We start from the raw sequence: 13,459 nt of genomic DNA on the forward strand, positions 1-13,459 counted from the left end.
GAACTGTTCGAACGAACCGATTCTATGAAATGACTCGGACTGTCCGATTCTGCGCCTTTCAGGAACATTGTTGGCAAAAGTAAAAGCTTGCTGCTCGATAGTAACAAAGTAGTTTTCCTCCAGTGGGCGCAAATTCCCCATTAAACTGTATTCAAATATCAAAGTTGTTTCTTCTTTAGATTAAAGATAAGTACTCGACATATTTTAATATAAAACAGAAAGAAAAAAAAAAAAAAAATCACAAACTACTGTAATCCACTCCTATGATTGCTTTGAAAAGTATTGTACATGAGCTACTTTAGCAGTACTGAATACCTGAATACAAAAATTAATTAACCTACCTGAATATGACACTGAGAAACAATAGATTTTTTTTTTTTATGAGTTGATTAATTTAATTTAAAAAAAAAAAAAAAAAAAAGCCCTGAAAATTTAAACTAGGATTAACAACAAACAATGTTATTATTTTGATGATGATGATGATGATGATTATTTTGGCTCACTAGCACACTTGGATAAGTTGAAGTGCTTTTAGTGCCATCTAGTGTTTACCAGATAAAAAATGCAACAACAGTGCGTATGGAAACGTCATTGGCTGCTTCTTATGACGCTGCTAACCATCCAGATTAAGTGTATTTAACAATTGATTAAGCCTTAATCAACTGACACCACATATATTACAAAATACTATATGACATATTTCAGTCTTTATGAACTAAAATAATGCTTTTGTTTAAGTTAGAGATCTTTGAATAACACTCAGTCAGAATTTAATGACTTGTTCACTCATAAAACTGGTAGTTTCAATGAAAAGTAAGGTGTCCTGGTTCTGGAAGAGTGACAACTCCTGATATCTATGACCCACAATCCTCCTTGGTGCCTGATTAGTCTTAGCTCAATTACTAAAGCTTTAGCGTGTGACAGTCTCTTGGAAATGGGAAGTCAGCTTTCACCACTTAGAGAAAAACATAATGACACACCATGTTATTTCCGATGCATCTCCTTTAATGTGATAAATATTTTTTAATGTGAGGTTAACATTCAAACAATTATTGTTTTGTTTCTTCCAAGTTCCTACACTGAATAAAAAGTTAGTTGGTGGCAACTGTTTGGTTACCCACATTCTTCAAAATATCTTCTTTTGTGTTCAACAGAACAAGGTTCAAGGTTGTTCAAGAAGAACTAAAATGATGACAGAATTTTTATTTTTTGATGAACTATCCCTTTAATGCAAAAACTAATGGGACCTCCTATTATCCATTGTATCCTATTCATTTTTCACTTTGATATCTGATATGCTTTTAATGAAAGTGTAATGGTAATGTAACACCTTAATAATGTCACATTGCTTTCTAGACTGATGCGTTGCAGTAAAGCTCCTCTCCATAATGACGCCATAAAGTCACTCATCACGAATCAAGATTTCAAGGTCCTCTTGCTAATTCTGGACAAAGGGGGCCTGACCCAGATCTTGAGAAACCGGCTTACAGGCCATTATCACAACAAGCTTATTCAGGAGTTACACACTCAAGTGCAAAGGTGTGTCTGAGTGGAAGAACATTGCAACTATACACGTAGTTTGGAGTGAAATCAGTCCTGGTTCACTTCTCTGGAAATGTTTTCATCCATTGCCATGTCCAAAACTATCCAAAAACAGCCTTTGTTGGCCCCAAAACACTCTCAATCAACAGATAACAGTCTTGTTTTTCCAACATGGGCAATGTGAGAAAGCACTGCAGTTATTTAGCAGATCGCGGTAAGAGTAATCCTGCGCTGAGCAGTTTATTGGGCAGTGATGCCAGTGGCTGAAGGCCAACACTCTTTGACATTGGATCTATGAGGGGAAACATTTGATATCGAGTTCAACCCTCATGTTAAGTTTAGGATCTAGAGACCCCAATATTTTATTTCAAGGTTAATGGTTTAATGTTTTAGGATTTAACATTGTTCTTACCATGTTTCTAGCATTAACACATTGCTAGTATGTTTTAGCATGTTTCTAGGATTTAGCATTGTTGTTACCATGTTTCTAGAATGATTTAACACATTGCTAGCATGTTTTAGCATGTTTTTAGGACTTAGCATCTTTGTTACCAAGTTTCTTAGAAAAATTTAACACATTGCTAGCATGTTTTAGCATGTTTCTATGATTTAACATTGTCTTACCATGTTTCTAGAATGATTGAACACATTGCTAGCATGTCTCAGCATGTTTCTAGGATGTAGCACTGTTTTACCATGTTTTCTAGAATGATTTAACACATTGCTAGCATGTTTTAGCATGTTTTCTAGGATTTAACATCATTCTTACCATGTTTCTAGAATGATTTAAGACATTGCTAGCATGTCTCAGCATGTTTCTAGGATGTAGCACTGTTTTACCATGTTTCTAGAATGATTTAACGCATTGATAGCATGTTTCAGCATGTTTCTAGGATTTAGCATTGTTGTTACCATGTTTCTAGAATGATTTAACACATTGCTAGCCTGTTTTAGCATGTTTTTAGAATTATTTAACGCATTGCTAACATGTTTCAGCATGTTTTTAGGATTTAACATTGTTGTTACTATGTTTCTAGAACGATTTAACACATTGCTAGCATGTTTCAACATGTTTCTAGGATTTAGCATAATTGTTACTATGTTTCTAGAATGATTTAACACATTGCTTGCATGTTTAAGCATTTTTTTTAGAATTTAGCATTGTTGTTACCATGTTTCTAGCATAAACACATTGCTAGTATGTTTTAGCATGTTTCTAGGATGTAGCATTGTTGTTACCATGTTTCTAGAATGATTTAACACATTGCTAGCATGTTTTAGCATGTTTTTAGGACTTAGCATCTTTGTTACCAAGTTTCTTAGAAAAATTTAACACATTGCTAGCATGTTTTAGCATGTTTCTAGGATTTAACATTGTCTTACCATGTTTCTAGAATGATTGAACACATTGCTAGCATGTCTCAGCATGTTTCTAGGATGTAGCACTGTTTTACCATGTTTTCTAGAATGATTTAACACATTGCTAGCATGTTTTTGCATGTTTTCTAGGATTTAACATCATTCTTACCATGTTTCTAGAATGATTTAAGACATTGCTAGCATGTCTCAGCATGTTTCTAGGATGTAGCACTGTTTTACCATGTTTCTAGAATGATTTAACGCATTGATAGCATGTTTCAGCATGTTTCTAGGATTTAGCATTGTTGTTACCATGTTTCTAGAATGATTTAACACATTACTAGCATGTCTTAGCATGTTTCTAGAATGATTTAACACATTGCTAGCCTGTTTTAGCATGTTTCTAGAATTATTTAACGCATTGCTAACATGTTTCAGCATGTTTTTAGGATTTAACATTGTTGTTACTATGTTTCTAGAACGATTTAACACATTGCTAGCATGTTTCAACATGTTTCTAGGATTTAGCATAATTGTTACTATGTTTCTAGAATGATTTAACACATTGCTTGCATGTTTAAGCATTTTTTTTTTAGAATTTAGCATTGTTGTTACCATGTTTCTAGCATAAACACATTGCTAGTATGTTTTAGCATGTTTCTAGGATTTAACATCATTCTTACCATGTTTCTAGAATGATTTAACACATTGCTAGCATGTTTTAGCATGTTTCTAGGATTTAATATCATTCTTACCATGTTTCTAGAATGATTTAACACATTGCTAGTATGTTTTAGCATGTTTCTAGGATTTAATATCATTCTTACCATGTTTCTAGAATGATTTAACACATTGCTAGCATGTTTTAGCATGTTTCTAGGATTTAATATCATTCTTACCATGTTTCTAGAATGATTTAACACATTGCTAGTATGTTTTAGCATGTTTCTAGGATTTAACATCATTCTTACCATGTTTCTAGAATGATTTAACACATTGCTAGCATGTTTTAGCATGTTTCTAGGATTTAACATTGTTCTTACCATGTTTCTAGCATTAACACATTGCTAGTATGTTTTAGCATGTTTCTAGGATTTAACATTGTTGTTACCATGTTTCTAGCATAAACACATTGCTAGTATGTTTTAGCATGTTTCTAGGATTTAGCATCGTTGTTACCATGTTTCTAGAATGATTTAACACATTGCTAGCATGTTTTAGCATGTTTCTAGGATTTAAAATCATTCTTACCATGTTTCTAGAATGATTTAACACATTGCTAGCATGTTTTAGCTGTTTTCTAGGATTTAGCATCGTTGTCACCATGTTTCTAGCATGATTTAACATTGCTAACATGTTTTATCATGCACAACAATATGTTTCTTTCTATGTTATAATCCTTTCTCAGGCCAACATGAGTCATTACTTCATTTAAATTAAAGGTTCCAAAAGGTTTTTTTTTTTGCAGTAATGCAATAGAAGAACCATTTTTGGTTCCCCAATAACCTTTCAGTGAACGGTTCATCAGTGAACCATTTATTGGCACATTTTAATAATCTGAAGAACTTTTAAAATCACTATAAAGAATCTTTTGTGTAGTGTAAAGGTTCTGTGGATGTTAAAGTTTCTTTATGGAGCCAAAGATGCCAATAAAGAACCTTTATTTTTAATAGTATGACATGAAATTCATGCAGCTTTTAACTGAGCACAACATTTGTAATTGGAGATTTGGAAGACTCACTATTCTTATAATTATGCTGATGTGAGTAAAGAAGATGAACCATATAACAACACCATTCTGAACAATCCACATTATCAAGGCTGTTTATTTGATCAAAAATTCAGTAAAAAAAGTAATATTGTGAAATATTATTGCAATTTAAAATAGCTGTTTTCTATTTGATTATACTGCATAATGTAATTTATTCCTGTGATCAAAGCTGAATTTTCAGCATCATTACATCATTCAGTGTCACATGATCCTTCAAAAATCATTCTAATATGGATTCTTTGATGAATAAAAAGTTCAAAAGAACAGCATTTATTGAAAATAACATATTTTAGCAATATAAACCTTTACTGTTACTTTTGATCAATTTAATGCATCTTTGCTGAATAAAAGTATTAATTAGTTGTTGTTTGTTGTTGTTGTTGTTGTTGTTTAAGTTCTGACCCCAAACTTTTGAACGGTAGTGTACGTTTCAGTATTTATCATGCTTGGCTACTAATAGAATTTGTATTGATGAAAAACTTTGAAGATTGCAAAATCAATGTCTTGTATAAACAAAACCATGGATATTAAATGGAGCTTAATTGAATTGGTTTGAATTTAAGAAGCACAATACTCTGGTCTGCGACATGCACGGCTCCAGACTGTCTGAGAACTTCTTCATTGTTGCTCGCAGAGCATTTCACTTTGGAAACGAACATTTTCTACTTCTATCATCTGATTATGTTCAACCACTGCTCTGCTTCTTTCTTGTCATATAAATCACATTGAGCTCTTTCTATGGCAAAGTTTGCATAGATCCTTTCTAAGGAGATTTGTAGGCTTCCACAAGAAGTATGATTGGTTAATGACAAATGTGTCACAGTAATTCCATCAGTGCATAACTCTTCATTTTTCACAAGCAGCCTGTCCTATTGCCCTTTCCTCCAGTATTTCAATGTTGTTTAGAGGTTACTCCCATCCTACTTGGCCTAATGAGATCAGTGGAGATTGATGACATCAGAGCGCAATCCCCACCAGGATCAATCTCTACACCTGAGAAAGAGCTAGGGGAAGGAGGGGGTCTGGACAACAGAAATAGAGAAGAAGAGCCAGAGATCAGCGTCGAGTCTGTTCACAGACGCAGAGGACAGGAGCGGAGGAAGACCTCCATGCTGATGATCTCCTAGGAGACATCGGGACATTTCTCTGACTGCTGCAAGTCCCTCCATTCAACAGGTAAATGGATTTATTGTTGTTATTGTTGTTTATTTATTTATTTTTGGTCAGAATATATAAAATGTTATATTGACATTGAACTGTCAAATGAAAAATCAATTCGACTGAAACTAGTTTTCAGTCATTTGAGAAACAGCTTTTTGACATATAGTGAGTGACTAAACATTATTTTAAAGCTGACTGGAACAATATGTATTGTGAAAAGCTTTATACAAATACAAAATAATCACAAGTAGTGCATTTTGTCTGTGGATCTTCTTATGTGCTTTTAACAGTACACTGAAAAAAGGTACCATCTAACTTAACTTATTTTATACAAGTCAAAATAATTAACATTACTGAATCAACCAACAAATCTATTTTTTAACATTTTTAAATGTACATTTTTACAGTGTAGTAGCATTTTTGTGACTTTTTGTGTGGTGAATATTGAGCTTAATTTCACATATATCTTCTTCCGTTTATTTCCTCTGAGTAGACAGGATGGCTCGGGACATGTCAGATAAAGAGATCCTGAAGATGGAGCTAGACCAGCTGAAGGTGGAAGTGAACACTCCCCGAATTGCGGTGAGAACTTCCATCATCTTTAAGATCTCCAGAACTTAAGGGCCGATTCACACAGAACGCGTTTTCCATTCCACTGCGCTTCTTTTCCATTGTTTTTTGCAGCGTCTCATGCATAACACAGCATTCTAAAAATGTGGCGCTCAAAGGAAAACGCGTCTCTAAACCTTTTTCACGGTTAACGTTCTGTTCGCGTCTGTTACGCGTTCTGTGTGAATAGACCTTTTTCATAGCAGCGCCATGACAGGTTTGAAAGCGAGGCTGTGAGGAATAGACTTGCCATAAAAAGCTCCTGGATCGCTTATATTTTTCCACAGCGTATGTTGTATGAAGTTTCTTGGTCTACTGAAATTCTTGGTAAGATATTTTTCCCTCACAGCCTCACTTTCATTTTCGTTAAAAATCAAATATGGCACTGATGTGAATAAGGCCTATGGCCAGGGTTGCCAGGTTTTTACAACAAAACCCACCCAATTGCTACTCAAAACTAGGTCCCCTGGTAAAAATCGCCTTCCGAGGGGTAAAATACACATTTTTGGTGGGGTTCCCTTGGTAAAATTTGCATTCCAGGGGCTAAATATCATGTTATTTATATTGCTTCAACCCACGGACATGAAAAACAACCCATGGCAACAGTGTTAAATATAACCATTCCATGGGAAAACCACGGACTTGGCAACACTGCCTATGGCCCTTCGTCAGCATTTACAGCTAGATCCTCTGTTTGGTTAATTGTTTGCTTATTTGATTCTAATCAAATAAACAATCATCCTTAAACCATCTCTCCCAATTCGTTTTCTCAGGTTTCAACAACAGCCACAGAAATCATTGCTTTCGTTGAGGAGAAGTCTGGCGAAGACCCTCTGGTCAAGGGCGTCCCAGAGGACAAGAACCCATTCAAGGAGAAGGGAGGCTGCATTATCACGTAGCAGTGGCCCTGGGGGAACCAGGGCTATGTTCAATATCTACTTTTGTATAAAGGTTATTTGTACTAGAAACTCTGAACCGTTTAGCATCCACTGTAGTTTTGAATGTTATTCAGCTCCAGAAGTTTAAGAGGACACCCTCATGTCATTCAATACCTTTTTATGATATGATGTTTTCTGTCTGCTTTTAAAATAAACTCATTAGCAATCTAAGCAAATGTCTTACTGGTTCAAATTTCAGTATCAATGGACTACAGAGACACTAATTTGACTTTAAAGGTACTGTTCACTTACGTCATCATTTATTCACTCACAGGTCATTTTAAACCTGTACAGTAAAAGTCAAAACCACTATAAAGAACCCTTTGTGCAACGGAAAGTATCTACTGAGTGATTTCAGGTCTTTTTAAATTGCATCTGATGAAGATATTTAAAAAAGGATTGTTGTTGGGGGGGGGGGGGGGACTGGGGTGGTCTTATCTTGCATTAGCACTCTGTATGCGTAAAGCTCTGCGAGATTGAATCAGTGGCTGGTGTGTGTCATTGGCTGCTGTGATAACGAGATTTGGTGTCAGGTCTCTCTGTCCCACTAAAGAGCAGCTGCTTCCTACTTTTTGAGAACTTAAGCTCATTTTCTGATCCTCATCTCAGGATTGAGCCTTTCATCCTGTAAGCTCCTTTGTACCGCTGCCCCACTGTCTCGGTCTCCATCTCCTATTTAAATACTGAGCCAGTAATTGGGATGAACTGCAGCTCTTGAATGTGAGCAAAAACCCAACAACAAGTTACTTGAGTTTATTTTTGAATGGGTTTCTTTGTGTGTCCATGGTTTGATTCTGAATATATACTGAATTATATAAAATATATATTTTTTTCTTTTTTACATCCCTTTGAACCACTTGACAAAAATGTCAGTGCAAGTTGCTTCATTTAAGACAGCTCAAACATGCATTTTAGTCTGGGACTAGGTGAAACCAGGTATAAAAGAATTTGTGTACTTAAGTTTGAACTGAATGTTTTGTTTTCACACACTTAATTGCTTGTTATAAATCAAATGAAAATGTATTATATATTATTATTAAATTATATTATATTATGTTATAGTTTACAATTTTATTATATATATATACACCTTTTTGCAGATTTATTAAAAAAGAAAAACTGAAATATCACATGGTCCTAAGTATTCAGACCCTTTGCTGTGACACTCATATATTTAACTCAGGTGCTGTCCATTTCTTCTGACCATCCTTGAGATGGTTCTACACCTTTATCTGTGTTTGATTATACTGACTAGACTTGATTAGGAAAGCCACACACCTGTCTATATAAGACCTTACTGCTCACAGTGCATGTTAGAGCAAATGAGAATCATGAGGTCAAAGGAACTGCCTGAAGAGCTCAGAGACAGAATTGTGGCAAGGCACAGATCTGGCCAAGGTTACAAAAAAAGTTTTGCTGCACTTAAGGTTCCTAAGAGCACAAAATGGCTGCAATTTAGCAAAGAGTGAAACATTTAAGGGGGTCTGAATACTTTCCGTACCCACTGTATATATATCTCAAATTTCTCACCTACAAGTGGTTCAAAATGCATTAGCGAGATTCCTGAAGGGATGTAAAAAAGAAAAAAAGTTAAACCCCTTCTGAAATCCTTGCACTGGCTGCCTGTTGATTACAGGATTGAGTTCCTGCTTATGTATAATCAAACAGCAGTAACTGGTCTAATTTACTCCATAATCCCTTGAGAAGTCTAAAATCTATAAGGATAATAATTTACTCTAAATTCCCACAAATAGAGCTTTTCCATTGACTGGTCTCACATTATGGAACAGTCAACAGAATAACAGGGTAGCTTCTAAAAAATAAAGTTTTGTTGTTGTTGTTTTTAATACATTGTGATTTTTTATGCTTTGTCGTTTGGTCTATGTTTAATCTGGTTCATACTGTACAGCACTTCGGTCAGCCCTGATTGCTGTTTTTAAATGTGCTCAAGAAATAAACTGAACTTGAACTTAAACTGTTGGCTCTTTCGGTGGACTGGGGTCAGCATGAGCACTCTGACTGGTCTATGCAGCTCCATACGAACAAACTGTGATGCACTGTGTATTCTGACACCTTTCTATCAGAACCAGCATTAACTTCTTGAGCAATCTGAGCTACAGTAGCTTGTCTGTTGGATCGGACCATAAGGGCCAGCCTTCGCTCCCCATGTGCATCAATAAGCCTCGGCCACCCATGACCCTGTCGCCGGTTCACCACTGTTCCTTCCTTGGACCACTTTTGATAGATACTGACCACTGCAGACCGGGAACACCCCACAAGAGCAGCAGTTTTGGAGATGCTCTGACTCCGTCGTCAATCACAATTTGGCCCAATAATCAAGGAACTTTGCTGCCGTACCATGGGTGCAGCAGGCACAATGATATTACGCAGTTCCTCTCACAAATGTCTCTATGATTGCAAGGCACGCACCCTGTGCAAACAGGGGGTCACAGAACATTGCAACTTTTCATATTCCATTGGTCTTAGTACATGATGTAACTACAGAAGAGAAAAATATTGAAACTTTCTGGTCATTTTTGAGCGAGATGCTAACGGTCTAATCAGATTCAATGAACTATGTTAAACTATGCTAAAAGTGGTAGCGCCAGACCCGGAGATCGGCTGAATGGATTCGAAAACGGTAAAACTCAACTGTTTAACTCTAGGGGAGTTAGAAAATAAGCCTATTTTTAAAAAAAAGTGGAGCGCTCCTTTAACGTTGGCTAGCAGAAGTGCCACGCAGTGTTTGTTGTTGTTGTTGAGTGGTAGGACGTGAGCTGTTGGCACAACTTTCTTTTGGATCATCTTTTACCAGTGCATTCAATTCTACACTTTAGATTTTCTACCTAACTCTGTCACGGGGTGGTTTACGGAAGAGGATTAGGGCCAAGCAATATTTAAAAAATAAAACCATCTCGAGACTAAAGTTGTTAAATTTCGAGAAAAAAGTCGATATAAAATGTTGAGAATAAACTCGTTAAATTTCAAGAAAAAAGTTGAGATAAAATGTTGAGAATAAACTCGTTAAATTTAAAGAATAAAGTCGAGATAAAATGTTGAAAATAAACTTGTTAAATTTCAAGAAAAAAGTCAAGATAAAATGTTGAGAATAAACTTGTTAAATTACGAGAACAAACTCGTTAAATTTCTAGAAAAAAGTCGAGATAAAATGTTGAGAATAAAGTCATTAAATTACGAGAAAAAAGTCGTTAAATTACGAGAACAAACTCGTTAAATTTCGAGAAAAAAAGTTGAGATAAAATATTGAGAATAAAGTCATTGAATTACGAGAATAAAGTCATTAAATTATGAGAAAAAAGTTGTTAAATTACGAGAACAAATTCGTTAAATTACAAGAATAAATTCGTTAATTTAATGACTTTATTCTCAACATTTTATCTCGACTTTTTTCTCGAAATTTAACATTTTTCTCATAATTTAACGAATTTGTTCTCATAATTTAACGACTTTTTTCTCGTAATTTAATGACTTTATTCTCAACATTTTACCTCCACTTTTTTCTCGAAATTTAACGATTTTTTTTCTCGTAATTTAATGTTTATTCTCAACATTCTATTTTGATTTTTTTTCTCGAAATTTAATGAGTTTTTTCTCCAAATTTAACAAATTTGTTCTCATAATTTAACGACTTTTTTCTCGTAATTTAATGACTTTATTCTCAACATTTTACCTCCACTTTTTTCTCGAAATTTTTACGAGTTTTTTCTCGCAATTTAATGTTTATTCTCAACATTCTATTTCGACTTTTTCTCGAAATTTAACAACTTTAATCTTGAGATGGTTTTATTAGGGCCCGAGCACCGATGGTGTGAGGACCCTATTGGAATTGCTCAGACAATTCTTCTTCTTCTCCAAAATGAATCGCATTTTTGAGAGCCTAAACTTTCTCAAAAACTCATGAAACTTTGCACACGCGTCAGAAGTGGTGAAAATTTACATCTGATATGGGTTTCAGAATTAGGTGTGGCAAAATGGCTCGATAGCGCCACCTACAAAATTTCAATTAAGCGCCCTTCGTGCTACGTTTCACGTACAGTTATGAAATTCGATAGACAGATGTAACAGCCCAATACCAACAAAAAAGCCCCTGGGTGCAAAGTTTGTAAACCCAACAGGAAGTGAGATATTTTGAATTTTCTCTACAAAATTTTGGCAGTTTTTGCCATTTCCACATGTTGTACTTTAACAAACTCCTCCTAGAGCTTAAATCAGATCAACATCATATTTGGTCAGTCTAATCTAAAGGCCTTTGAGACGTTAAATTGCGAAGATCTAGAGTTTTCGCCGAAGGGCGTGTCCGTGGCGGCCTGGCAAAGTTCGATGTTTCGCCACGAAACAGGAAGTTGTTGTAACTTGGGCATACAATGTCTGATCTGCCCCAAACTATACATGTTTTATTAGAGTCCTGACCTGAAGACATCTATATGACAATATTCAGTTACAGTCATAGCGCCACCTGGGGGCAACAGGAAATGACATGTTTTACACTGGGATTAACTCCTCATAGAGATTAAACCAGATCAACATCATAATATGGCCAGTCTAATCTTAAGGCCTTTGAGATGTTAAATTGCAAAGATCTTGAGTTTTCATTGAAGGGCGTGTCCGTGGTGACCGACAAAGTCTGATGTTTCGCCATGTAAGGTGAATCACTTTTTTGAGGGCCGAAACATACTCGAAAACTCGTGAAACTTTGCAGATGCGTCAGAAGTGGTGAAAATTTACGTCTGATATGGGTTTCAGAATTAAGTGTGGCAAAATGGCTCAATAGCGCCACCTAAAAAATTCCAACGAAGTGCCCCTGACACTACGTTTCATGTACAGGTATGACATTTGGTACACACATCTAACAGCCCAATACCTACAAAAAAGTCTGTTGGAGTGAAATCTGAAAACCAACAGGAAGTGAGATATTTTGAATTTTCTCTACAAAATTTTGGCAGTTTTTGCCATTTCCACATGTTGTACTTTAACGAACTCCTCCTAGAGCTTAAATCAGATCAACATCATATTTGGTCAGTCTAATCTAAAGGCCTTTGAGACGTTAAATTGCGAAGATCTAGAGTTTTCGCCGAAGGGCGTGTCCGTGGCGGCCTGGCAAAGTTCGATGTTTCGCCATGAAACAGGAAGTTGTTGTAACTTGGGCATACAATGTCTGATCTGCCCCAAACTTCACATGTTTTATTAGAGTCCTGGCCTAAAATCATCTATATGACAATATTCAGTTAGCCATAGCGCCACCTGCTGGCAACAGGAAATGGCATGCTTTACACTGTAATTCACTACCAGATTCACATTTCATTATGTCACGAAGTACCAAACATGCTAGAAACACGTTAAATCATGCAACACTTGGCTGAGTGCTAATGTATGCGATTAACGGCACTAAAGAAACAGGAAGTTGTTGTAACTCAGGCATACAATGTCCAATCTGCTCCAAACTTCACATGTTCGATAAAAGTCCTGGCCTGAAGACATCAACATAGCAATATTCAGTAAGTGTGGCATTTCGAAATGACTTTGGCATAATTCTCCTGTATTCACTCGCTTACATGCATGTCGCCCACTGATCACTGTTCCTAAGGCCAACAGGTGGCGGTGAACCCGGGTGCGAGGGCCCTTTCATCGCTGCTTGCAGCTTTAATTTTTTTTTATTATTGCTTGGCCCTAATCTTCTTCTGTAGTGGTTGGATTTATTTACGCACATTAAAATTGGTAAAATAAAACATATTGTAAAAATTGGTGAAATAAAACATATTTATTAAAAGCTTTCTTTTCACATTTTTATTTACAGCATTATCATAATAGGCTGTATATTAACTTATTGGGAGAAAACCGCAGGTCTATGTGAAATCAGATATTGAGCACCACCATATCTCGTCTCATAACACCACTGTGAAGGTTCGACAGAGATTGATAGTCGAATCAGGCTCCTCATATCAAAGCATTGAATCATCGACTATTCAGGGTCACCCCTATTATGTTGCATAAATGTCAAAATCAGGCAGGCTGACCAGCACTTACTTTAATTAGGCCTGGAAAACCTTATCGACAGATG

The 13,459-nt window shown here is 35.8% G+C and overlaps 1 protein-coding gene across 1 annotated transcript; it reads left to right on the forward strand.

Moving 5' to 3' along the window:
* The first annotated feature begins 5,733 nt into the window (after positions 1–5,733).
* gngt2b (guanine nucleotide binding protein (G protein), gamma transducing activity polypeptide 2b) lies at positions 5,734–7,471 on the forward strand. Its single transcript, XM_067370061.1, has 3 exons — positions 5,734–5,848; positions 6,327–6,415; positions 7,216–7,471. Exons 2-3 carry the CDS (start codon positions 6,332–6,334, stop codon positions 7,339–7,341), a joined length of 210 nt encoding a protein of 69 aa, XP_067226162.1. The 5' UTR covers positions 5,734–5,848; positions 6,327–6,331; the 3' UTR covers positions 7,342–7,471.
* The last annotated feature ends 5,988 nt before the right edge of the window (positions 7,472–13,459 follow it).

The sequence above is a fragment of the Chanodichthys erythropterus genome, chromosome 19 (assembly GCF_024489055.1).
Source record: "Chanodichthys erythropterus isolate Z2021 chromosome 19, ASM2448905v1, whole genome shotgun sequence".
Classification (NCBI taxonomy): Eukaryota; Metazoa; Chordata; class Actinopteri; order Cypriniformes; family Xenocyprididae; genus Chanodichthys; species Chanodichthys erythropterus.

Bases quoted from the DNA above. Each gene is read 5' to 3' on its own strand.
- gngt2b (XM_067370061.1), top strand. From the start codon at position 6,332: ATGGCTCGGGACATGTCAGATAAAGAGATCCTGAAGATGGAGCTAGAC. The intron at 6,416-7,215 runs GTGAGAACTTCC...TCGTTTTCTCAG, and splicing joins TGAACACTCCCCGAATTGCG to GTTTCAACAACAGCCACAGA.